The sequence below is a fragment of the Puccinia triticina genome, chromosome 8A (genome assembly GCF_026914185.1).
Source record: "Puccinia triticina chromosome 8A, complete sequence".
NCBI classification, from domain to species: domain Eukaryota; kingdom Fungi; phylum Basidiomycota; class Pucciniomycetes; order Pucciniales; family Pucciniaceae; genus Puccinia; species Puccinia triticina.
Genome location: NC_070565.1, coordinates 4027149 through 4052441, shown reverse-complemented (window position 1 = coordinate 4052441; position 25293 = coordinate 4027149). Strand labels below are relative to the sequence as shown.

Here is a 25293-nt window from a genome sequence, read left to right as displayed (position 1 = left end):
CAGGCTTGTTGGCTTTCTTTCCTTGAGTGGGTTGATGATTTTCAACTTGTGGAGACGGTGTTCTCGGTGGAGGGCTAGGAGCAGGATCTTGCAGAGTTGGATCAATCATGTTGTTGGCGTGGGTGATGACTGGCAAGTGGGCGATGTCTGGTGTGTAGCAGCCTGGGTCCCGGGTGGCGATGGGATGGGGTTTGTAGCCAGCCGCGGTCTGGGATGGGATGGACCTGGATCGATCACAGGTCGTTTAATGGGTCTGCTGGACCCCCGAAATGTGGAGTGACCTGCCAAACGAGTCCAAAACTCGCGCGGTCCAAGCTCTGCTGGAGATGCTCTTAGGCCGGGAAGGCTATGTGGGGAACATTGGGCCGGATATAGGCTCTGAGAGCATCCTTACTGGTGACTAGTTTAGCTCGAAATTAGCTAGTTTAGCCACCAATCTCAACCACACCGGGTGTAGCTAAGCCCAAGCTAAATTAGTGAGAAGCTTGAATTTCAGCTAACCGTCACTACATTTACACGGCAGTTGCGCGGATTAAGGTTTTGCCCGTCAAAACTGCCGTCAAAGACAAAAGACCCGCCTGATTGACCGCCCACCTGTCGGCCTCCCGTCAGCCGTCAAACTGCCAGCCGAATTAACAGTCAAACGGCCGGCACTTGACTTCAGGCAAGTTTAACATAACTTGCCTGGGGTTGGTTTGCAGACAAACGCGCTTGTGCTGGCCTCCAGGCTAACCCAAAAAAAAGGGCAGAGGGGGCCAAGACAAAGTCCGCCCATCAGAGGGACACGTCATCCTCGGCCCTCGCCCATCCACCCGTCTCCTTTTCTCTAAGTCCGCTCATTGGATCACCGCCACCCTCCATCTCCCCATCCACAGCACGCCCACCTCCACATCACATCCTCCATCCATTGAGCTCCGCACCTCGCTCGGCTCCTTCCGAGCCTCGTTCCCCCGACTATTGCTCTTCCTCAACACCCACGATTGATCAGGGATCGGGGCGATCTTCCGGGCGGATCTGGAGCAGTCAAAGCAGAGCAGTGTGAAGTTCAGGATGACGGAGTGAGCGGCGGAGATGAACCAAGTGGCGGATGGGCTGAAGGTGCTTGCGGACCAATACCGGCTGATTGTCGTGGTCGTCAACCAAGTCTCAGACGTCATGGCCCCTCCCTCTTCCTCCTCTGAGCTCGCCCTTCCCCGTCCACACAATACGATTGTCGGTTGTCCTAGCCAGCCGGGCAGCTCAGGAAGCGCTGCAATCCTTTTTCCCCTGTTCCCACTCTCTCCGGCATAACTCCTTCCACCTCTCTTCCCTATTCCATTTCTCTCCTCTCTAACAGTAGTTTGTTGTCCAAAAAAAACCAATCAAAGAACAAAAAACAATGTACCAATGTGCTGAAATGAGCACAGAGAGCCTGGTCAGCAGCACAGAGCAGCGATCGAGGCTGGAACGACCCGTTTCGGGGCTGGGGGTAGTAATTGGTTCGACGGCAGATTGCCGGATGGGTCAACCCGCCCTTTCTTTTGCCAGCGTGTTGTCCATTTGCGCATCGCCGGGCGTGCTGGCAAATTCGTCGGTCCGCTTGACGGTTGACGGGAGGCCGGCATGCGAACGGTCAACACTGGCTGGGGGGGAACCGTCAAATTGACGGCCGAACTTTGGCCGGATTGACGGCGATGTGGAACCGCTGTGTAGTGACGGTTAGCTCGAAGCTAACTGCCATTTCCCGCGCCCACCACTCAGCTCTGTTATGGCCTGGTGTATACCTCTCCGGGGGAGAGTTGATGCCCGCTACGATCGTGTAGTTGGGTGGTACCTTTTCTTCCTTCCCCGGGGTTTTTACAGGTTATGAGCCCAGTGTTACCTCTGTCGCGTGTTCAATTCCCATTGCCTGCATCTCGCACATGTCACATCTCCCCAGCTTGTAACCCTCACATAACATGACATAACTGTGTTAGCTACTCCTAGTCTTATATATAAGCATATTATTGATTATTGATTTAGGAGTGTGGTTGCCTCAAAATAGTTCCACGGTTCATGGGTGCCAAAAGTCCCATTTTAGGATAAATCATAGTATAGTCTTTAAAAATAGCATTAGTATAGTAGCCAGTATGCGTGAAAGTTGACAGTTAACAAGTCTGTCGGGGAGTAACACTTAGATTTGTATGTAGTTTCACACCAGTCCATTTGGTGTCCAATCCAATATCACCTCTGTTATCAGTGATATTGGCTTGCGGGGGAGTGTTATGGCCTGGTGTATACCTCTCCGGGGGAGAGTTGATGCCCGCTACGATCGTGTAGTCGGGTGGTACCTTTTCTTCCTTCCCCGGGGTTTTTACAAGCTCCACCCCGCGCAAGCCAAACCGATACGGCTGAATCGCTGTCGCTAAGTTAGTTTGCAACAGCTGCGAGTCAAAACTCGCGCCAACATAGCTCGACCGGTAAGGATGCTCTGAGGTGGATTTTTTACATCCAATTATCTCCCAAAGGATGGGGGTAGCTGTTATTTTCAAAACATGATAGTGTGTAGAAACAAATTTTGATTCTCAAACTGCCAGAGGCTGTGAGTAAATCAGAGGTGTACCAGGTGATACATGGGTTCAAAAGGAAATTTGGACAATTGACTGGGCAGCCTCAAGCCAAAGTCCCTCCGTCGGAGGTTGCTGCGCTCCCCCGAGGAGGGACTTGCGTTAAGTTCGGACTGACGAGGCACGCGACTCTCGACTCGACTTCCCAACAGCCAGCAGCAGAACAAACATGGTGAGTACTGACTGGTAGCTGTATCTATCGACCCAAAGCTGATCAGGCTCTGGCTGCCAGGTCCAACCCTCGACATCGAAGCGCAGAAGGAACTCTTCGCCCCAGCCGCCAGTCGACACGCCCACCCCGCAGTCATCCCTCCCGCCCTCCTCGCCCCCACCCCCGTTCACGAGCGATGACGAGAGCGACGGCGGGGTGGTCGACGAACTCGACCAGATCCAGGACATCGATATCGGCGGAAGCGGGGACGAGGAGCCTGAGGATGGTGAAGACTTGTTCGGCGATGAGATGATGGAGTCAGCTCACTTCTTATTTGTCTGACAACTCAAACCAAAGAGAAAAGTTGCTCACCAAAGATTTCGTTGTTCTCTCTAGGGACTACGTGGGAAACGCTCGTTTGGATCAGTACGATGTGGCTGATATCGACGATGACCCCGATATTGAAGCCATGGACCCCGAGACACGTGCTCTTGCTGAAGCCAGGATGGCCCGACGAGACCGACGCGATGGGCGAGGGGAGGGCAGAGAAGGTCAGTCCTGACATTCTAGCACTCAACCCCCACACAAACTTGAAATTTACCTCTTTTTGGGATGCTTTTAGGTCGGAAGGGCAGGTCACGAGTGCCGGCGTTCCTCCAGTCAGACAGTGACATTGGGGAAGATCCGGATGACTTTTTGACGCGGAGACGAAGACGACGGCAGTACGACGAAATCCCAGAAGTGGTCGAAGGTGGCGAAGGCGAAGACGAGGATGAGCTTCCATTGGAACAGCTGAGCGATATCAAATCTAACTCGCTCAAGGAATGGATCGACGTCCCCGCCGTCAGTCGGACGATCATGAGAGCGTTCAAAGATTTCTTAATGACTTATGTCGACGAAAATGGAACCAGTGTCTATGGCCAGCGGATCAAAACTTTAGGAGAAGGTTCAGAATCCCTTCTTAGTCTGAGCATGCCAAATAGTGCCATCATACTAATCGCGTGTTTTCTTATCATCAGTCAACTCTGAATCTCTCGAGGTGTCTTTCTTGCACCTGTCAGACTCCAAAGCGATCTTAGCATACTTTTTAGCCAACTGTCCCACCCCAATGCTTGCGCATTTCGACACGGTCGCATTGGACGCGATTTTATTATACTACCCGGAATACGACCGGATACACACCGAAGTCCATGTGCGAATTACCGAGCTGCCGACGTCATATACCCTGCGTGAGTTACGACAAGAGCATCTCGATCGACTGGTCCGAGTCACTGGAGTCGTCACGCGTCGCACCGGTGTTTTCCCCCAACTCAAGTATGTCAAGTTCGACTGTGGTAAATGCGGTGAAACCTTGGGCCCGTTCTTCCAAGATGCGAACCAAGAGGTTCGGATCAGTTTCTGTTCGAACTGCGCCTCCAAGGGCCCCTTCACCGTCAATTCCGAACAGACAGTCTACCGGAACTACCAGAAAATGACGCTCCAAGAATCGCCGGGCTCGGTGCCCGCCGGTCGATTACCCCGTCATAGAGAGGTCATCTTACTCTGGGACCTGATCGACCGGGTCAAGCCTGGAGAAGAGGTAGACGTGATCGGAGTGTACAAGAACAACTTTGATGTTTCGTTGAACATCAAGAACGGCTTCCCGGTCTTTGCAACGATCTTGGAGGCCAACCATATCAGCAGAAAAGAGGATCAATTTGCGTCCGGTCGACTGACCGAAGAAGATGAAAAGGCGATCAGAGCGTTGAGCAGGGACGACCGGATTGGGAAACGAATCATCAAGTCGATTGCGCCCTCGATCTATGGCCACGAGGATATCAAGACGGCTTTAGCCTTGAGTCTCTTCGGCGGAGTCTCGAAGAACATCAACAACAAGCATCGGATCCGCGGGGACATCAATGTGTTGATGCTCGGCGATCCCGGGACGGCCAAGTCCCAATTCCTGAAATACGTCGAAAAAACCGCCCATCGAGCCGTCTTCGCCACCGGCCAAGGTGCCAGTGCCGTCGGTCTGACGGCGAGTGTCAGGAAAGATCCGGTGACCAGAGAATGGACTCTCGAGGGTGGGGCGTTGGTGCTTGCGGATAAAGGGACGTGTCTGATCGACGAGTTCGATAAGATGAACGACCAAGATAGGTGGGTGCCCCTACATATCCAGAATATCTTCATTCGGTGGGCTAACCAGACTGTCTCGTTGAAAAAGAACGTCGATCCATGAGGCTATGGAGCAACAGACCATCTCAATATCCAAGGCTGGAATTGTGACCAGTCTCCAAGCCAGATGTGCAATCATTGCAGCAGCCAACCCGATCCGGGGCCGATACAACTCGCAAATCCGTGAGTGGTATATGATTAGAGAGCTTTACAATCTTAACAAGAAACCTGACGGGACGGATGTATATTCCGGACAGCCTTCTCGCAAAACGTCGAGTTGACTGAGCCGATCTTGTCGCGATTCGACGTCCTGTGCGTCGTCAGAGACAACAGCGACCCCATCGTCGATGAACTCTTGGCCAAGTTTGTCGTCGGCAGTCATTTGCGAAGTCACCCGAACTTCAACCCCGAAGTCGATGAAGTCAATGTCCAGACCTCATTGGATCAAGACGTAAGCTGGGGGAACGTGGAGATGGGGGTGGGGTCAGAGAGGACTGACAAGAAGAATCTGTTTTTCCATATTAGATCATTCCCCAAGATATGTTGCGCAAGTATATCCAATACGCGCGCGAGAAGATCCGACCGAAGCTGCATCAGATGGACCAAGATAAGATGTCGAAGTTGTTTTCAGAGCTCCGACGGGAGTCGTTATCGACGGGCTCGATCCCGATCACGGTGCGGCATCTAGAGTCGATGATCCGGATGTCAGAGGCGAGTGCGAAGCTACATCTGCGCGAATATGTGCGGTCGGACGACATCGACCTGGCGATCCAGGTGGCCATCAACAGCTTCATCCAGTGCCAGAAAGTCTCGATCAAGAAACAGCTCCAGCGCGGCTTCCGCAAGTATCTTCGAGTCGCCGACGACCACCAGGAGCTCCTCGGATTCCTTCTCGGCCAGATCGTCAAGGAGAAGATCCGGTTCCATGTCGGCAAACTGAGAGGCTTGCAACGCGACTCTGCTGAGCAACAACGGCCCGAATCGGTCACTATCAAGGTCGCCGAATTGGAGGAACGAGTTCAGTACCCACCCTCCCCCTTATCCAACAAATAAAACGCAAACATGCTCATCCAGGTTTTTTTTGTCTGGTGTAGGCTAAAGAAGTCGAGATATACGACGTCGCGCCCTTCCTGAAATCGCAACTATTCAGAACCAATGGGTACTCCTTCCAACAACGTGACCAAGAAGGCGTGATCACTAAGAGCTTCGCCTCTACTTCCTCCTCATAATAGATCTCCTCATCCCCCCCCCCCCTTTATTTTGTAATAGATCCGGTTGAAATTGTATTCTTAGTCTTTGGTGGGTGGGTTGTGGGTGTTGGTGATTAGTGTTTCTCTAATTGGATTTGCTTGCGCATGCACGGAATGCTGCCTCCAGTGGCCTGCATATGCTGGGGCCAGCTATTTTGGAGTGCAGACCCTCAAAGCACGAGGGTGCAGCCATGAGGGTTGAAGTCTTGTACAAGGCGCCGTGATTGAATCTCAATTCTCACTAGGATTAGGGCGGATTGCTACCAAAGTCCACCATGTAAAAACATTTACAGAACATTTTTTGCCCGGGTGGATGGATATGAAGGAGTTTGAATTGGGGGAAAATAAGCTAAGAAGCTTCTGATTTCAATGGTGCAAAAGGCACAGTGAGAATTAGAAGTCTACAAGGAGGTATGTATTGGGGGAAATAGGGGAAAGTGACACCTTCCCTGCCATTTGGCTCATTCCTGTAGGGAGGTCGCTACGCTCCCCCCAGGAGGGTCTACATGTGTGAAGTTTGCCTTGGGGCTCTCACTTTTACTCGCCAGCGCATGTGGAATGAACAAAGTGTGAGGTCGTCGGGGGTTCGGTCCGGACTGGGTGCGCGGGGCGGGGCGGGGCGGGCGCACCGGCGCGCCATGAGTGTCACCGACAACCACAGCTGTGGTGCAGCTGTGAGCGAAAGCTGTTGACCGTCATCAGCGAGCAGAACAACCATGAGTGCCGAACCGACAGCCTCGAGCTCTCACCTCGATCTTTCGACGGCCCAGATCATCAAAACCCCCATCCCGACGGCCACCGGAAGCCTTCTGAGCTCGAACGCTTACGAAAAAACTGCAAGCATCGGGTGCAGCTCGTTCTTCGGACCGGTACATGATTTCACTGCTCGGATCTCCAAGTGGAGAGACGCCTTGAATCTCCCCGACCCCGGCACTTACGAACAAGTCGGAAGGGAAGCCAAAGGTTAGTTACCCTCCTTCGCTGTCTGCTCGCTCCTCCTTTTTTCAAACCGAAGCTTCCAGCGACATGAAGGATTACTCACATCTGTCTTTCCGTACCGTATCATGGGGATTTCGTTTTGATAGCCGTGCATTTGACCAACTATATCTTCGATGGAGCTCGTGCCGAGTTGGCTAAAGCGCTCTCATTGAGTCCGGCATTCAATGTCACTCATTCCTTCAACATGGGTGCTCAAGGTGGAGCGATGGGTGGAATCAACCCGGGTACTTATAGCTTTGGTGGAATGTATGCGACCAACAATGTAAAAGACAAATACACTGCCCTGTCGATTCACAATTGTGTGATCTCGCTTCAAGGGGTTTCGAAAGAGTCTAATTTTTTTCGCTTTGTTTATTTAATCTGCCTCTGCCCAGATTTTCGCTCAAGGCACGATCGATAACGATGCGACTTTGATGGGTCGATTCAATTATCGATGGGGTCCAAAAGACATTTCGAAATTACAAATCCAATGGCCCTCGAATCCCACGAACCCATCGGTAACCCAAGTGGAACACGAGCGACACGGGAAGGACTATGCACTCTCGATGAAGGCATACAACCCAAACATCAGTAACCAATCCGGTATCTTCATTACCCAATACCTGCAGTCCTTGCATCCCCGCTTCAGCCTAGGAATCGAGTCTGTGTGGCAAGTGATGCCGCCGATGGAGGATGCCAGCATGTCCTACCTCATGAAGTGGCAATCCGCCAAGCGAGAGTGGATCTCCACACTCACCCTTCAAGCCACCGGCCCCCTGCAGGCCTCTTATTGGCAGAAACTCTCCGACCAAGTCGAAGCCGCTGTCGACCTCAGCTTCCTTCCTCACCCGTCCCCCCGCGAACGCAAGGCCATCAGCACCGTCGGGTTGAAGTATGACTTCAGACAAGCTACCGTTAGAGCCCAAGCCGATAGTACTGGAAAGGTATCCATGCTTTTAGAGCAGCGCATCGCCCCAATGTTCACCTTCTCTGTTGCTGGCGAACTCGACCATGCTAAGGTGAGCTTATGTCTTCCGCTGTTTCTTTCCTCTTGTGCATCACTGACGGAAGGTTATCTATACAGTCTCAATCTAAATTTGGGATCGGAATCCAATTAGAATCGTCTCCGTTAGATGAAAATTCTTTGAAAGGACTTACCCCGCCTTCTCCACCCATGTAACCAAGAAAAAAAAGATTATGAATACATAATACAAACCGAATGCATCCCAAATTGAACCTCAACCAACAGCATTTGAGCGCAACTGCATAGAAAGGGAGCGTATGTTACAGAAACCCTAAGCAGCATAAACAACGTGACCCCCTTCAAGGATAAATAAGTCTTGACTTAAATTTCATGAATATGATTTGTCTCTGAAAGTCGCATCCTGCAGTTACCTATTCCCGGTGTCTTTTCTTTACACCGGAGATTGGGGTTCAATAGGGTTTAATTCAAACTAAACCAACCGGACTCTGAGCTTCCCTCAAGATGAGGAACCTCGAGACCCTGAAGTGTCTATCGCGATTGAGCCCGGCTGGCGACTGCTGCATTAGTCTTTTGGGCCAGTACATACATGGCGGACGCAACTTCTTGAGTTTTCCTCCCAAAAACTTCCGGAGTAGAGTTTTTCATTCGGAGAACCATCGAAGTCACGTCCTTCGGAAGTCTTTTGAATGCCATCCAAAGTTTTATATGCTTCGAATGACATTCGAATGTGACAGAAAAATCTGTCCGACCATTCGTTTAACTTTTGACCCTTAAGCAATCCACTTCGAATTCTCAATTGACTTGGCGGGAGGAACCAGCCACTCCGAACGTCCTTCGAAGGGGGAACCAGCGGTCTGTCCTGGTAGAGCTCCAGGAACTTTCCTATTTTCAAGAAGGCTGTTCAGCAGATTGAGAAGCCCACCAGAACAAGGGAAGTACTTTTCAGTGCACTTCTCTTCATATTTTTTTGGCCTTGGAGAGTCCAGGTCCGAGACCTGATCCTGCCGTTTGAAGTTTCCAAAGGCAGAGGACGAAGGGGAATCGTATAGAGAGAGATTGTTCAATAAATACATATGTGTTTCTGTTCAAACATGCCGCTCTATTCATTTTTAGACAAGAACTGTGCAGTCTTGCTGACTGGGAGGAGTGTTGCCAGGTTGATGCAGTATACATCAACCTGGTTCACTAGGAGGAATTCCACCCAGTTGACCAAACTCTTCAGGAGCTGAAGCTCAAAATCAATGTTATCTTGAATTGGATGATTCTGTCTCGCTTGCCATCAGTTCTGATCTTAATTGGTAAGATCCCCTGAGATCCCCTGATTGTCTGCATATGAGACTAGTCTCCAAGTTGATATGCATCACAATAAAACATCAGATGTACAAACAAGAACCAAAAAAAGACAACAACTAAGAAATAATCCTTGGACACAAACAAACACGAAAAAACAAAAACCCATTCAGTATCACAGGATGAACTTTATTTTGATAAACTATCTTAGCCCTTCACAATGTGCAGGTGTCAGCAGATTATAGCAAAAACAAAACAAAACAAAAACCAATCATTTCATGACCACATCCTCAGTTGTCCCATTATTTTTGGGAGGATCAACCATGAGATTTTTATTGAGTTTTTGAGTATTAGAAGGGGTTGAAAGAACTTGAGGGGCAGTATCAAGCTTAACCTTCTTTTTAGCAGTTTGAATGGAGTCGGAGTTGTGGTTAGATTGGGGAGTAGGGACGGCTCTTCTTTTGATAGGGATTTTGCCGGAAGGAGGGACCTTAGGTCGGATGATCTTTGGCAATCTTGTCACTTGAGTATCATCTTTCAGTTTGAAATCTTTGGTCTCTAGTCTCGCTTTGTAAATCGGTCGCAGTAGCCCAATCTGCTCTTCTATCCACTCTGGTTGTAAGGGTATAAATTCCGGGGGTTTTATAAACCTTGGCTCAGGTTTTGGTTTATCCCTGTCGACCGAAAAGTCCATCAAAATTTTAACAGTTAGCTTCACATTCACTGATGAGTAAACACCCATTCGCGACTCAACTCGATTTCTTCTGCTGATGTTTGATTGTCTTCAGGTTTGGGCCGCCCGTGAAATAACCGACTTGGGATCCTCAAAGAGGACAATCCTAACTCTGAATCTAGTCCAATGTCTCGCAAGCCGAAGAAATCTTCACCCAGTTCACTCGTAAACTCCCCACTTTTCAGTATGTCGAGTTGCGATCCAAAGGTAAGGGAAACAAGCAAGTCAGTCAGCACGAATAAAATCGACAAAAAAGTACTTTGCCAAGATGGAAACCAACGTCATCAGAGCTTCACCGTCCCTTGAAAAGAAGTCATCATCACCGATCACCTTGGCCGCTGTTCCAGCCAATCCATTTCCATAGCCGGCTTGTAATTTACGCAGTAAATCATTCAGTTTGTTCCCATATTTATCCACATCATCTTTTACGTAGCTTTCCAATTCGTCCAGCCCACCAACACCATTTGCTCGTAGCGTTTGATAAACCATTTCGCTGGGGGATAGCACTGATGAGAATCGGTCGGCAAAAAAGTGCAATGTCCGGCCAATGTTGCATAAGTATTGAATCGCGATCTCTGTTAGACAATTTAGCGCTCCCGTGTGTGATGCTGTTCGAGTAAATATGCAACATTGGGAAGCGTGAATATGGAAGTATTGGGTATTAAATCTTACACATGAAATGAAGGGAGAACAAAATTTAGAGGCGGCTTACCGTCAAACCCAACATGGGCAATCATCATGGTAATTATTTGTAACATTGCATTCTGGGCGGCAGATTGTGCCAGACAGGTTTCATAAACTTCAGCCGAAGGCAAGTTTTTTAAAAACTTCGCCGGTTGAGGCTCGTCCTCTTCCTCTTCATCGGAGCCATTGTCGTCCGACCCAATTGGTTTCACCCGCTCATCTTCCTCGAGAATTTGTTCTGTTCCCATTTCACTCTGTTTATTAAAACCATTTTTTGGGGGGTATTGATGAAGAAAATGTCAGGCTTTCGTTGAACATTGTTGCTGTATAGAAAACAAATAGACAACAATTCCTGATGAACAAGTCAAGTGAATTCTTGACATACTCTAAGCGGGTTGCCCATCAGCAAGTTCGAAAGCTTTCGATAGACCTTTTTGATCTCCCATAAAGTGTTGATATTAGCTGAGATCGGGGTTTTCAGTCCTTCATGTGTAGTAGACTGTTGTTGTTCTTTCCTTTTGTCTTTCTTTCGTTCACGCGGTTTAGAGATGGAGCGAGGAGCGAAGGGTAGAGCGGGCAGACCAGTCATTAGTAAGTCCGCCTCGACGATCTCAAATGGTTCATCTTCTCGGCATTCAAACCAATTTCGCATTTGTTGAGGGTCTCGAATTAGCGCCTTTCGCTGCTCCAATCGAAGCTCAGATTGTGATGTTGGGATTGTACCGCTACTCTGAGGAAGATCAGACGCGTTCTGTTCAAAGCTTGGAGATGCTGGTGGATTTTCGCTTTCCAGTGGCGGCTCTTCGGTTATTGTTGTACGACCTCTTTCAGTCTTCCTCCACCGTTCTTCTGCCAACTTCAGCCCCAGTAGTGGTAAGTTTGGTGTCGTGGAAGGACTTGAGGGACCGGGAACTGCTTGCGCCGCCCGATTGGCGAGTTGTGATGCTCCGTTGGGGGTTGATCGATTGATTGAAGGCTCGCTGACAAACTTCAACAAGTCCTGGGCTTTTTTCCTTAAGGATTCAGCAGCTGCACGAAGATGATGGTTCTAAGGTGGTTTTTTTTCGCACGCGTTCTGTTATTTAATTGAAATGCTGGACTACGCTTCAAGGAATTCGCTGTATATTCCTTTTATTACTATATTTAAAAAATATATATAGTAAAACGTAATAGGCAGTAATGAGAAAGAACGAACCCTATTTTCATTGTAGGTGAAGCAATTCGTCCAAATTAATTCCAGATCATCGTTGAATGCTGATTTTGTTTTGTATACCCCAGCTTTGACTCTCTTCAGTACCGTACCCAGATCCATTGGTTTTTTGATTACTTGACAAAAGGGGAAAAAAGAAACGTTTTCAGTCCCAAAAATGAGTTGCACATTTTTTTTATAATCTAATTTTACACATACCATCATAGTAATCAGCTGCGTCAGCTTTCCTAACCCTACTCAGGAAGGCAGTTGCATTGGGCTACCAAATTAATAGAGGCGATTGCAGCAAGTCAGTTTCAGTTTGCTTTCTCTGGTGTATAAAGAATTAAAAACCTGACATCTGATCTCAGTTCATTGGTGATCCGTTCCAAGGTATCAATGAACTCGTGTATTGTAGCTTTTTCGTCCTAAACATCCGCCGATTCCAAACCGACACGGAGATGAGTCGAGGGTAAGTTGTCTCAAGAAACAAGGAGAAATTCACGTGAGCTCTCACTAACTCTTAGTCCACTTTCTCGGGCATCTGTACTGATTGCTACTAATTCTGATGCGTCATGAGATTGAGATTGGATCAGTTCGAGAAGAAACTGTCCAGAGTCAACGTACACTCAGTTCAGTTCCAGTCAACTGATGGGTCAATGAGGGCGGCCTGCTTACTTTCATGAATGATGAACTCGGGCTGCGTTTATATTCGAGGTTTGTCCAATTTCGATCGACGTGATGTGATTCTAATTTCTCAGTTGAACTTTTTGTGGTGAGTCGGCAGCTCGGCTGAACAACCGCCGAGCGGGGGTCAGGCTCGGGAATCCTATATCCGAGAGCACCCGGCTGGAACGGGGTCCACCCGGGTGGTCACAATTTGTTCGCAGAGTTGTTGACCAAGCGTGACAAGGCCCGCGGCAGCACCAAGCCAGGTGCAAGCGGGGCTTTTGCCTAACATTGGTAACAACGAGAAGCCCGTGTGACCGACCTTGGCGTGCAGCATTTGGCGCGACCCCGACCGGAGGGAGGGCCTTGCATACTAAAACACTTTTCTCCCGTGAGCTGATTCCAAGGTTTGGCTGGGAGAAGCCTTGTTTGCATCACCACACTCTCAACACTCAACACAATCTTTCTAGTTTTTGATACATCATAGTTCCACATGCTCTTGATTTTTCCTTATTTTTTTATCACAAAATGTTCATGATTGTATCCAGTGAAAAAAATGGGTCAGCCTAAATGCACTCCAAAAAAATCCCAAAAGCACTCCAAAAGTGAGTGTATGGAGTGTGCACTCCAATGATTGTTGGAGTACAGACTAGAGTACTCCAACTCGATTGGAGTGCAGAACCGGGGACTCAAGAATCTTTGGAGTGCACCACAAAGAACTCCAGTGGCCAGGAAATGTAATGAGTGCCCATGAGTCTCACTCCATCAGATTGGAGTGCATTCCCCTAGCACTCCATTCCTGATATTTCTCCTCCTCAAAAGGGGAGTGCAGTACTGTGGACTCCAGCCAGAGCTGGAGTGCCTACAACTTCAACCGGGCTATGTACAAACACACCCCACTTGATCCTCCTGATATCCATGACCGGTACAGACCGGCATTGAGCGGATTAACATCTCCTCTCAATGACCGGTCTGTACCGGACCGCCGGTCATTGAGGGAAATCACACCTCTCAATGACCGGTCTGTGCCGGTCATCGAGGGGAGTAACATCTCCTCTCGATGACCGGTCTGTGCCGGTCATCGAGGGGAGTAACATCTCCTCTCGATGACCGGTCTGTGCCGGTCACCGAGGGGACTCACACCTCTCGATGACCGGCGCGGACCGGTCACACCTCCCGATGACCGGCACAGACCGGTCATTGAGGGGACTCACACCTCAATGATTGGTCACCACCGGTCATTGAGGCTAATAACACCTCCTCTTGATGACCGGTCATCACCGGTCATCAAGAGGGCTCACACCTCTCAATGATCGGTCAGTCCGGTCATTGAGGGTAACAACACCTCTTGATGACCAGTCATCACCGGCCATTGAGGTGAGTCCCATCTCTCAATGACCTGTCAGACCGGTCATCAAGGGTAATAACACCTCTCGATGACCGGTGATGACCGGTCATCGAGGGGACTCCCACCTCTTGATGACCGGCCAGACCAACCGGTCATCGAGAGTAGCACCTCCTCTCGATGACCGGTAAAGACCGGTCATCAAGAGTAGCACCTCCCCTCGATGACCGGTACACACCGGTCATCGAGAGGTGTGACTGATGACCGGTCCGCGCTGGTCATTGAGAGGTATGAGTCCTCTGGATGACCGGTCGTGTGCCCCTTGATGACCGGTCCAGACCGGTCATCGAGAGGTGTGATTGTGGGCACTCCAAAAAAAAGGAGACATTGGAGTGCACCCCAATGCACTGCATTTGGTATTTGCCAGCTGGAGAGCAAAGCACTGAAAAGGTGGAGTGCTTGGGCTTTCACTCCATTTTTTTTGGAGTGCATCTAGCTGCACTCCCCTATTTTGGTTAATTTTGGAGTACCCAGTTGTGTACTCCAATAAACATGGAGTGCCCATCTGGGGACTCCATGTTTTGGGAGTACAAAATCAAGGCACTCCAACTTTTTTGGAGTGCTGGCCCCCCAAAGCCAAAAATTTGGAGTGCATGAAGTAAAAGTTTGGAGTGCATTTAGGCTGACCCAAAAAAATTTGTCCAAGTTCACAATTTTGAACTTTGATTTGGCTTGCGTCCCATAGGGCAAGGACCGTGCGCAGTCATACCACTTCTTGTTGTTGAGTTTGAAATATGAAGCAGGGAGAGTACAACAATAAAAAAAATTACTAAAAAATCAAGCAGATGGTGACCTGTCAGAAAAACCAAAAAAGAAAAATTCTGATGAGTGGAATAGAAACCAGGAGAGAATTAATGGTGTGTATATCACATCTGGCTCACGCAAGCTTTGTGTTTTAGTGCACAAGCCTCTCTGGTGAGCCTGGGCTGCCACCCAGACCCGCTCACCACAAGTGGCTTAGTTAAGCTTGCCATGTGACAAGATCTCAGTTGGAACCATAGCTTTCTTTGTTCCTCAGACTAAAAACAAACACTTTTCATCCAATTCCAACCTACCACCATGAAGCAACTCCTTCCTGCCTAACTTTTCATCTCCTACATTTTATGTTAAGGTCTTTTCTAGTGGAGAGGAAGATGGGTTCAGGGGACAGGGGCTCTGGGGTTCTCGATCCTAGTATGGTAGCTTGTAGGATGATGAAGAGGTCCGGTTCTCCAGCCTCTCAAACCACAGGTGTGCAGTCCATCACATCTATGTGCTAGCTATGTACATGAGAGCCTGTGCTACAGCTCATAAAATTTTATCTATTTTTTTCACACAATGATTTCTTGAAATAAAGGCTTTCCTCCTTTCCTCAGGTCCAATTGAGCTTTTAAATTTTTTTGTGACAATTAAAAGCTTGCTTGGACCTCTCGCAATAATGGGTAGTTATGTTGTGGTGCATTGTTGGCACAATTTGGGGAACATAACTGCACTGGCAGCACCCTTTTATTTTATCTGTAAAGGGATCTTTTCTGGCCTCGCACATAACATAACAGGCCCTCTTTTTGAGGTTGTTACAGCACGTTATCCACTGAACAGGCCAAAATAGGCTCTTTCCAGCCCAAATTTGATCAGTTACCTGGCGCTCTGAAGGCACCAATAACTCCACAAACATTAATATTTGTCTCTTACATTGCGGCAGTAACGTAACACACTGCCATTACGAGTAACTGTAATGATAACAGCTAAGAAACCATTATCTTACCATTATCTGTAACATACCTATTGTTGCCTATGGGCATTTTGAAATAATGCCATACTGATTTCATTAAATGAAAAGAGATCAAAAGATGAGATGGATTAAAAAAGGAGGTTGATAAGTTCATGGGTTTGCCACTTTCCAACCAAAGTGACAAATCCAAGGTTTTGAAAGAAACATAAAAGGGTGATGAAAATTAAAGTAAAAAATTCTGAGTAGATGTACATTACAGGAAGAAGCAGGCATTCAATTGACCACAGTTGACAGAGAACTTGTTTGGTGGTTATAAAGCTATGAGGGGAAAACATCCACCACCACCAAAGCTTGGAGATCCAGTGGAGATCCAGTCAGCCCAAATTTTTTGTTTAGTCAAAGTCCTCTCCCTGCAGAGATATTGCATTTCTACACATCTTGAGCAGGCCAAAGGTGCCCACACTGCAGCAGGGTTGCAAACTTTGAAAAGGTTGTGTTTTTAGCCAGCTACAGGGTTTCTCATATTATCATAATGGGATGATCATCACTCCAAACCACATCAGTTGTGGAGATAAAATTTCCTTGGTCTGTCTGTCCTTTTCACCATCTAGGTGACCAACAGGGATAATTTGATTGCCTCAAAAGATCACTGAGGCCCCATAGAACTTGAATAAACCTCTGAGGCTCCATGTCCCATCCATCCAAGAAATCCAAAGACCATCCAATCCAGATCCCCCAGGCTCAAGCCCATCTAATTGATTGAACATCCAAGCACACCCACTGCCTACTAACCAACCACCCAGGGGTCAGGGGGATACTTCAGCATCTCCCCAAACACCTGCACTCAGGGGCTCACCTGGATTTAGAGATGGAAATTTGTACCTGTTTAACACCGGTGGGTATGTGTGCCAGGTCAATTTTCAGCCCAAAACAGACACCAGGTACCACTGGTACCCACCTTCATTGGGAAAGCTCAGATGTGCTATTTCAGGCACCAACCCCCAGGAATGGAAGTGAGATATCAAACTGGCAGGGGCTGGACTGGGTAGCCATGGCACAAGGGCGTGTGGGGCAGGAGCACTGACCAAAAAGGAACAAGTTCTGTAGAAGCTACATGTGGATTTAGAAAATCACAGATTGTTGGAGAGTTATTGTAAAGTAGTGGAGCGCTTCTGGCGGCCATCTTTAAATTGGTCTGTTGTGCGCTGATGTTGGAGCTGTGAAGCTTCCCAGAAGCACAATTTCAGGTGGACGTTAGAGTACAGCTATCCAACTGGGGATTCCACTGTTTTTGGGAGGGTTTTTATGGATGTGGTCCCCATTAAAGCAGGTGGTGCCAAGTACCTCATTGAGACTTGTAATTATTTCTCCGGCCGGGTTAAAGCAAAGTTCCTCAATGATCTTGAAAGAATTCAGAGAACTGAGATTTTTATTCTTATTAGTATTCAGGTTTAATTTATCTTGTATTTACAATTATGTTATAAAGCAAAAGAAGTGAAATCTCCTTTTTACCTAAGAGCAGACTCAAGACCAATATCTGACAGGATGGATGGAAGTTATTCTCAATAAGAGATAAGAGAACTTGAGGAACCGTGAATGGTTCTTTGGCTTGCGATGATCTAAGGATGATCTGAAAGAATGGAGCAAGTTCAGTGTCAGTCTTTGCTGACTATTATCTGAGCTGCAATCTCTCTTACTCGGATAAGGCTTTTGCCTTTTTATATCCTATTTGGTTGAGCGACAGCGAAACGGCGGAGAAGTGTTGCAACATTGTCTGTAAAAGTTCAACGGTGTCGTTCTCTTAGCCTTTTGTTTCTGTCTGCCTGATCTAAGAGCGAACACTCTTACCGGTATTCCCAACTCTTTGAGTGGACTCGGTGTGTTTGGTCTGGCTTTCTCTGACGTTGTCTAGAGCTATTATGTATCGCGTTAGCGACTCCTTTTTAATCATCTATCCTTGAGTTTTAATTAAACCGCTTACCTTTGGCACTGGTTGTAATTCTCTTGGATAGTGATCTGGGGCCGGGATTTTCCTTGAGCCTAATCTTGCTGCTCACGTGGATTGGACCTGTTTTCATCAAAGGATGATTTCAGTTTTACGATCCCGCGGCGCTTGATTTGACTGCGGAAAATGGTTTGCTTTGCTTACCAGATTCCGCAGCTGATTGAGATCCCGGCATCTTTCTCACTTTGTGGGAAAGATACCGTTCACCTAGGCGTGAATTCTCACAGATCTCACCTCCAAATGGGTGGCAGTGTTATTTCAACAGCACTGGATGATGTGGTATGACTTGGTGGGTCCTTATTTAATGGATGGCAGCTTTGAGTTTGACCAAGCTCTGGTGGACATGTTGTTTTCCCCGCAAGGGCAACATTTGGTTTCCACACCATATTACCCTGAAGATCAAGGTATGGTTGAGAGTGGACACACTCTGCTTAAGGCTGCTCTGGTTAAGTTGGTGGGAGAGAGTGGCAAGAGTTTGTGGCCTTTGGTGTTGTTTGCCAATTGGATCTTGACTAAGCTGACTACAGGGAACCTCCTTATGAGTTGGTTTTTGGAAAATGGGTAGTGCTGCCCATTGATCTCGATATTTTCTATAAAACTGGAAATTTTGAGAAAACATCCAAGCATTCTGCAGTAGAAAATATGTAAACTATTGCTTTGATTTGATTTTTGATTTTGAATACCATAGATCTTTGGCCCTATTCTATAAAGTCTCTCATCAATGGCTGACACAACCATTCATCAAGAGGAGTACACCCCCCCCTCAATGGTTGGGTGTACATGAGGCTGCAAGAGTTCCACTTCTGGGCAAAGGCAAGACTTCCCCTCCGGTGTAACTTCTATCATTTGTGGAGTACAATGAAGCTGAGATTTCCATCTATCCTCTGCACTTCAGCTTGCTATCTCAAAATGAGTGGTTGCTGTGTAATGTCACTTTGATCTAAAAAGTTGGCCAAAAGCCACAATTTTGCCAAAGCTCTCATGCGGAAAAATGCTGATAACTCATAAGTCTCATTAGGACAGTTCACGTAGGGATTTTTTAACCCTGCTGATGTTATAAATCAGCAAGCCTTCCCAGCCAAATTGGCTGGGACCGTGGGATAAACTTTATTTTGGTCTTGCTGATTTTGGCCCTACATGAACCGTCCTTGGGAATGGGAGATGCTTTGCATTGGGGTGCTCTCGAACTTAACAAAGTCCCTCAAGACTTGGGGCCCCCGGCAGCGGGGGGTAGGCTGAACTCGCAAAGCGAGCCTCCGTCAGGAGGAACTTACACCATATTGACCCAAGCTCGCGTGGCTAGAATGAAATTTTCAGACAACTTTTCCTTTTTTTAATTCCACAGATCACGTATCGCTCACATGTTGCTACTATTTTACTTCCTTCAAGACCCAACATGCTGAGCAAAATTTTGGTATTTTTTCTCTATCCTTTTCCATACCAGTATTTTACTAGAATTAAAATAAGAAAAATGCAATGTATAGAGTCACCAAGAATCTTAGCCAATTCTGTAATTTCTTTCATCTCTGCAACGCACAGACCCTCAGAATTATGTGATCTTGGTTTCACGTTTAGATCGCTAGATGACCGTTATGTATATATGCTCGTGCGCTTGGACCTGCTTAGATATTCACGGACCCCCTCTGTAAACAAAGTCCGATGGATTTCAAGTTTGTATTTAATGGGGAAATTTATTTGGAGAGGCAGGATCATCATGATTGATCACAGTTTTGGTGGAGAGGATGGCAAGAAGCAGGGCTATCACCCAAGGTAATTTATTCCACAAAATGTTACGGAAGCAAGGAAGCATAAAGGTTTGAAAATTCCTGCCACCTAAATTTAAAATCTAGCCCCCGCAAAACGGGTTGATAAGGCGTAAGTCCCTCCTGCCGAGGGCTATCGGAGGCTTGCTTCGCAAGACCAGACGCCCGCAGCAGCGAGGGACTTGGGTTAAGTTCGGGGTGCTCTGTACCCCCAGTCCCAGGGGGCTTAAGTCAGCAGCCTGTGAGCCTGTGGGCTGGTAGAAAGGTTCACCTGGGGTGTCACTCGTTTTACCCCGTGCTAGGGAACCCCACTGGGAAGCCGTCTTCCTTCGATGGCTTCGGTAGACTAATAGCAGAGGATGGGAGAGACAACCAACACACAAAAAGGTCACGAAAGATCCAGCGATCGTGATGGCCCCAATCATTCGGATAGAATTCAAGAATTGAAAGAAGCGATTGAGAACCAATCCCAACTGGGCATGACGGAGTGGGTCCTCTTCATCTCTCCAAAACAAGATGGTCAACTGACTCGACCTTCATCAATACCACAAAGGCAGCGAGCGAAGCAATTGACCGCCAGTCATATCGCAGCCCTGGACAAGGTGAGGATACTCCCCCAAGCATCTCAACTGAGGAGCGCCGGCCATACTGAGTCACCATGGTGAGTTTTATGTTTCGCCAACCGACCTCAACTTCTTCAACAAACAAACAAAAGTACAATACCTGCAAAGTACGTCCTTAGTTATTCTATCTTTGATCTTTCTGATTCCTTCTGCCGAAGGTAAATGGGTAGGAAAGCGCACTTCCCCTACTTCCAACACATTTCTGATCGTTTTCCTTCCCATCCCGGCTCGGATGATTTGATCCTTCAGGAACATACTCAAAGCATTATCAAGGCAGTGAGCTGCCGAACGAAAAAAAAATATCAACCCGAGTTTCACGCACAGCATCCTTGCTGATCTGTTTCTTGATTCATCGTGATGGACTTGTCGTCCGTAGATTGCTTCAATCGAGGGAAAAACTTTAGGCGAAGTCTTCGAACGGTTTGGCTTAGCATCTTCTGATTGATTTTTCACAATGTGAATATAAATCTATGTAGTCATATACTCGTGTTAAAGTACCCTTTTACATTTTTTCCGTAATTCTTTCTTCGTTATGATACATATTTATGTGTATGATCCTCTTTCGGACGGTCCCTGCGGGTCAGCCTCTCCCCTCCAAATCAATAGAGGGACTTCTTTAAGTTAGGCCTACTGGCTGTGGCACTATACCTCCACGCAAATTATGTAGATTTTCTGGGTCTGAAACAACATCTTTGAACGGCAAGTGCTCCATTCTTTTGCAAGAAGTATGCATTCAAAAAGGAGAACCCGTGGCAGGTCTCAAATGCAAAGTTTCTGCTGATGCACGATTTTTCCAGCGCCTCAGATACATATGCTGTGCCGCAGTGCCGGGCTGTACCTTTTGAGCAACACTTCCCTTTCCTATTCAAAACGGACTTGCTTCCCAACCATGCTCTCCTCTGCAGCCAAGTCACTGATCACCAGGTCCACGCCAGCCGCGTCTGAGTGGAACCCAGACCTCAAACTTGGTTGCTATCGACATTTGCCGACTCAAGCCAACACTCAGTTTATTCTTTCATTGAATACATATTGACATCGGGTACCAAATTTCCACCATCGAAATTAATTGAATGAGCCCACCTTCAAGCTCTAGCAGAATCCCTCCAGCAGTCCATGGATACGAATACGACCCCGTTCTGAACCGATTCTTCAAATGCCCACCATCAGGCCCGGGTCGAGGTGCCGTGTGTGGAACGACCACAGTCTCTGATCGTCAAGATGGACCCCCCCTGCCTCCAACCAATCTCAAAAGCCCATCTGTCCGCCGTCCCACAAGGCTAGAATTTAACCCTGAAACCGATTGGGCTTCCGCCTCAAAGCGGTCAAGGCACGCAACAACGTATGTCAGCCCATTGGTTATCATGACTTATCTGATCGACAGGTTGCGAGAGCTCATCCAGATCTCTCCCTGATTTCATGCTGACACGTTTTTTTTTCATTTGCTGTCGTATCAAACAGAATTTCATATGGAAAAGCCTGTTCATCATCAGTAAAGCCCTCCCATCTTGCATTTCCAACGCAGAGAGGTGGTCTGAGCGGCCGTATCGTTACGGCTGCAGTGTCCAACTTTGAAGAGCACTCGAATGAAATATTAGTGCTTGGATCAAATCACAGCGAGGCACTCTTATGTGACTTTGGAAAACTACTACATCGTCACCCTTCTTTAGCGTGGGCTCAGGTAGATTTGTCACCATGTATAATGAGTGGTTCCCCAGAGGTACATTTCTTTCCATCGCGGTGCTATCACATCATTTGTTTTGGCTTGCTCCAAACCATATTCAAGACTGACTCACAGCGTTCATTCTCTTGCAGCCATTTACCTCAATCGCTTCTAATGGGGGTGTGACTTGGTAAGCCTTCGTAATTCTGAAAGAAATTTGGCATGTTCGGCGTTGTGACTGCTATTGCTTATCCTTGATCCAATCGCGTGTTAGCTTTGCTGCCACATCGGGATGTGTCATCACAACACCAAATCCAATGACATCAGAGTAAGAAACTTCAGAATCACCAAAGACTCAGGCTCTCTTAACATTTTGCTTCACATGAACTAAACTGAGGGATCATTTCTCGGGATTATTTTCAACCGGCCTCTGCCATTAGTTATGAAGGCCTTCCAGACTTGATACAGCGTGCTTCATTCACGAATACTACTTGGTCGCTGTGCTTGACTCCGCAATATCTTTTGATGGGTAAGCATTGTTTTCTAAAGACTTCACCGCAAACAGCTTATCAATACAGAACGGCTAGTAAACGTGTTCCTACTTTTTTCATCAGGCTGTGAGAAATCTTTGGCCATTTACGACTATCATCGCCAAACTGTTGTTTCCCAAAATCCGAAATCGTCTGTGTTTACCATAGAAAGAAGTGATGATGTAAGCCGCCTGACCGATTTCGTACTTACTTTCTAACTTTACCCACATTTGACGTCAGAAGGAGATTTATCAAGAGTACTATTATACATTCGGCAGTCTGACTAATCTAATACATTACAGTTTAACTTTTTGCTTGGGACTCGATCAGGGGATTTAATCCAGTTTGATATACGTTCACCGCACCTTGTGAGTATATTCCAAATCTTTCTTCGGGATCCATCTTGGAATCAATGAAACCATCTTCCCTTTGTAATTTGCCATATTCATTGGTTTTTTTGTTGTTGTTCGGATAGGCTGTAAATCAATATTATAACCAGCTCGCCACGTTTTCCTAAGCTGATTGCTATCTACAATTGGATCTTGCACATCAGCTCCATAGGAATGGATTACTTCAAGGTCGTTCTATTTATCACTTGAAACGCGTCGATGATCATCAATTCCTAGTAGCTGGGACTATGGGGTAAGTTAAAATGGACAAAGAGATCCTAATAATCGTGACATGAATGAAAAACAGCTAATTGGGTGTTTCACACAGATACGCAAAACTTCATGATATTCGGTATCTAACATCAGATCCGACGATGAGTCTTGACGGCTGGGATAACGCATGCGACCAATCGTTTGGACTCACAGTTTCGAAGGATAGAAACCTGGTCTGCATGCCAGGTCGCGACTCAACTATCAAGGTTTGGGATTTGAAGTCCCAGCCAGTCTGTGGTTTCGGCTTACAGCCGATCGCCACACATACCACTCGTCGCATTGCATCAAGTGTGATGTTCGTTGACGACTTCGAGCCCGAATTTTGGTTCTTGGACGGGCCGCCAACCTTGAAGCGCAAACGGCCCTGCGGTCCTGGGATCTTATTCGGCGAAGAAAAAGCGTTATACTGGATCGGACCGCAGGCAGATTAAAACTCATCTATGAGTTTCGATCACAAGGGTATGGCGGAATTGGCGCAATTGGATCATACCTTCAAAGCTGAAATTCTTCCGTGCAGTTCTTCGCCTCGCGTACCTCTTGTATTCAAATTGTAATCGTAGTTATTCCAGTCGTTGGTTATAAGGAAGAAGGGCCTTCGACGTGCAGGGTTTGGTCAAACATGGAACTACGACAATCTTGTTCGTAGGACCGGAACATAACATTCACGACTTACTACGCTCAGAATTCTCAACCGCGAAGAAAGTTTACTTGCAAGTTATTTCTTGGTTAGATAAATTGCATCTTTTAAGTTTTAGCCATGTTTTGAAAACAAGTCCTTCAGATCTTTCATGAACATATATCAATGGTTTCTATCGTTTTGAAGAACAAGTTAGACTTGTTGCTGTTGCTGTCCATTTCAACACTGCATACATTTGGTGACGAGTCCTTCTAATGCTAACAATTATCGGAACTTATATAAATGAAGATAAATGTTCAGATGGAATGAGCGGAACTCCAGGATAACTTGCTAAAAATCAAATAAGCGTCCCATGTTATGCCGGTAGAGAAAATCGGTAAGAACTGCTAGATACAAAGGTATAGGTGGTCATGCATGACCAGGGAATGATTTTCCACCAGCTTGATGAATTGATTTTGACCAGCAATATTATGTAGGACGGAATATGACACTGCTAAACCCGCCCATCCGCTGTTTTACGCTTAGAATTTCGTTTACATGTCATTGTCAATCATCAGATGGATTGATCTTCGGTGCAATGGGAAAAAAGTTGAAAACAAGAGGAAACTCTCGGCAAGCCATCATGCCCCAGATAAATCCTCGCAAATTGGTTTCCCTTTAAGGCCGCGAGGATGAGATCAAGCTGGCTGAATCAGAGGGAAAGCTTACACGGATCCAGCCCCGCATGGAAAATGAGGGGGTTTCACGATAAGGTTTCTCGCTTCCCGCGGCACAAAATTTACTTACGCGTGTTACAATTTGGCCTGCAAGTCAAGCGAGAAATCACAACATAACGATACCGCGAGCGCTCGAACTGCAGCCCGGGTTTCCCTATCGTGAAACCCATACCTACGTGGAATAGCCGTTCGCCGCGGAAAAACAGCACGAGTCTCTCCTCTCTCAGAAGTGGTGATGCCTCAAGATGGAGTGCTTCGGTAGACGCTGCTCAGCTGAGAAAGCCATAAAAAGAGCCGTTGCGTCGCACCCTAGGCTTTTTCTTCATCCACTTTCAAAACATTCAATTTCGACCCCAACTTAGCATAATCAACCCTTTCGCGCTTGACAGGTTCACAGCTTTTTCTCAACACCCCAACCTTTAAACCACCGCCACCATGCAATTCACTACCTTAGCTGCCGCGCTTGCCGTCTGCACTGGTAAGTTCGGGTGAATCAAGAAATTTAGCTCGTTGCAATGACACTGAAGTCTGTTCAACGTACAATCCAGGCGTCTTTGCCAGTCCTCTGTCTCAGCAAACAAACACCCAGTAAGTAACCCTGTCAGTGCACACATGAGCTGCCCACGAAACTGAAGGTGTACATAAATAGAGCTGCTGCTCAGGCTGGCCAGGCTGGCCAATGGGGACCATTTTACGGCGGTTACCCCTACGGCGGCTTTTATGGTAACCCTTACGGCTACAACCGTTACGGCTGGTGGTAAAGTAAGCCAACTGACTCTCTTGCAATCACATGCAGCCGCAAGGCAGCTGACCAGTTTCAACTGTATGAACTTAATTTCAACCCAGCGGCGACCCTCACTCTCGGTGCTCCTCACGAACAGTAGTGGTCGCTTGGTTTCAATATTCTTTACTT

General features: G+C 47.3%; 6 protein-coding genes across 6 annotated transcripts; 5 read left to right on the top strand and 1 right to left on the bottom strand.

The window, feature by feature from the left end:
• Nucleotides 1-1071: 1071 nt before the first annotated feature.
• On the top strand, nucleotides 1072-6119 carry PtA15_8A392 (uncharacterized protein; the record flags this gene model as incomplete). The annotated part of the gene is made up of 9 exons (XM_053171817.1): nucleotides 1072-1212; nucleotides 2818-3053; nucleotides 3133-3287; nucleotides 3359-3682; nucleotides 3756-4872; nucleotides 4940-5073; nucleotides 5148-5341; nucleotides 5416-5907; nucleotides 5985-6119. 9 exons carry the CDS (start codon nucleotides 1072-1074, stop codon nucleotides 6117-6119), a joined length of 2928 nt encoding a protein of 975 aa, XP_053023043.1.
• A 737-nt stretch (nucleotides 6120-6856) lies between these two features.
• On the top strand, nucleotides 6857-8298 carry PtA15_8A391 (uncharacterized protein; the record flags this gene model as incomplete). The annotated part of the gene is made up of 4 exons (XM_053171816.1): nucleotides 6857-7103; nucleotides 7226-7401; nucleotides 7514-8137; nucleotides 8203-8298. 4 exons carry the CDS (start codon nucleotides 6857-6859, stop codon nucleotides 8296-8298), a joined length of 1143 nt encoding a protein of 380 aa, XP_053023042.1.
• A 1366-nt stretch (nucleotides 8299-9664) lies between these two features.
• On the bottom strand, nucleotides 9665-12683 carry PtA15_8A390 (uncharacterized protein; the record flags this gene model as incomplete). The annotated part of the gene is made up of 10 exons (XM_053171815.1): nucleotides 9665-10067; nucleotides 10148-10303; nucleotides 10407-10734; nucleotides 10839-11064; nucleotides 11196-11858; nucleotides 12006-12136; nucleotides 12219-12279; nucleotides 12359-12427; nucleotides 12521-12607; nucleotides 12678-12683. The coding sequence occupies 10 exons, from the start codon at nucleotides 12681-12683 to the stop codon at nucleotides 9665-9667; spliced, it is 2130 nt and encodes a 709-aa protein (XP_053023041.1).
• Nucleotides 12684-19911: 7228 nt separating this feature from the next.
• PtA15_8A389 (uncharacterized protein) lies at nucleotides 19912-20620 on the top strand (the record flags this gene model as incomplete). Its single annotated transcript, XM_053171813.1, has 5 exons — nucleotides 19912-20039; nucleotides 20106-20154; nucleotides 20268-20282; nucleotides 20425-20451; nucleotides 20552-20620. The coding sequence occupies 5 exons, from the start codon at nucleotides 19912-19914 to the stop codon at nucleotides 20618-20620; spliced, it is 288 nt and encodes a 95-aa protein (XP_053023040.1).
• A 625-nt stretch (nucleotides 20621-21245) lies between these two features.
• PtA15_8A388 (uncharacterized protein) lies at nucleotides 21246-23458 on the top strand (the record flags this gene model as incomplete). The annotated part of the gene is made up of 9 exons (XM_053171812.1): nucleotides 21246-21514; nucleotides 21634-21892; nucleotides 21988-22025; nucleotides 22110-22163; nucleotides 22276-22364; nucleotides 22450-22547; nucleotides 22668-22733; nucleotides 22919-23007; nucleotides 23083-23458. 9 exons carry the CDS (start codon nucleotides 21246-21248, stop codon nucleotides 23456-23458), a joined length of 1338 nt encoding a protein of 445 aa, XP_053023039.1.
• Nucleotides 23459-24815: 1357 nt separating this feature from the next.
• Nucleotides 24816-25264, top strand: PtA15_8A387 (uncharacterized protein; the record flags this gene model as incomplete). Its single annotated transcript, XM_053171811.1, has 4 exons — nucleotides 24816-24858; nucleotides 24929-24968; nucleotides 25030-25137; nucleotides 25177-25264. The coding sequence occupies 4 exons, from the start codon at nucleotides 24816-24818 to the stop codon at nucleotides 25262-25264; spliced, it is 279 nt and encodes a 92-aa protein (XP_053023038.1).
• Between the last annotated feature and the right edge of the window lie 29 nt (nucleotides 25265-25293).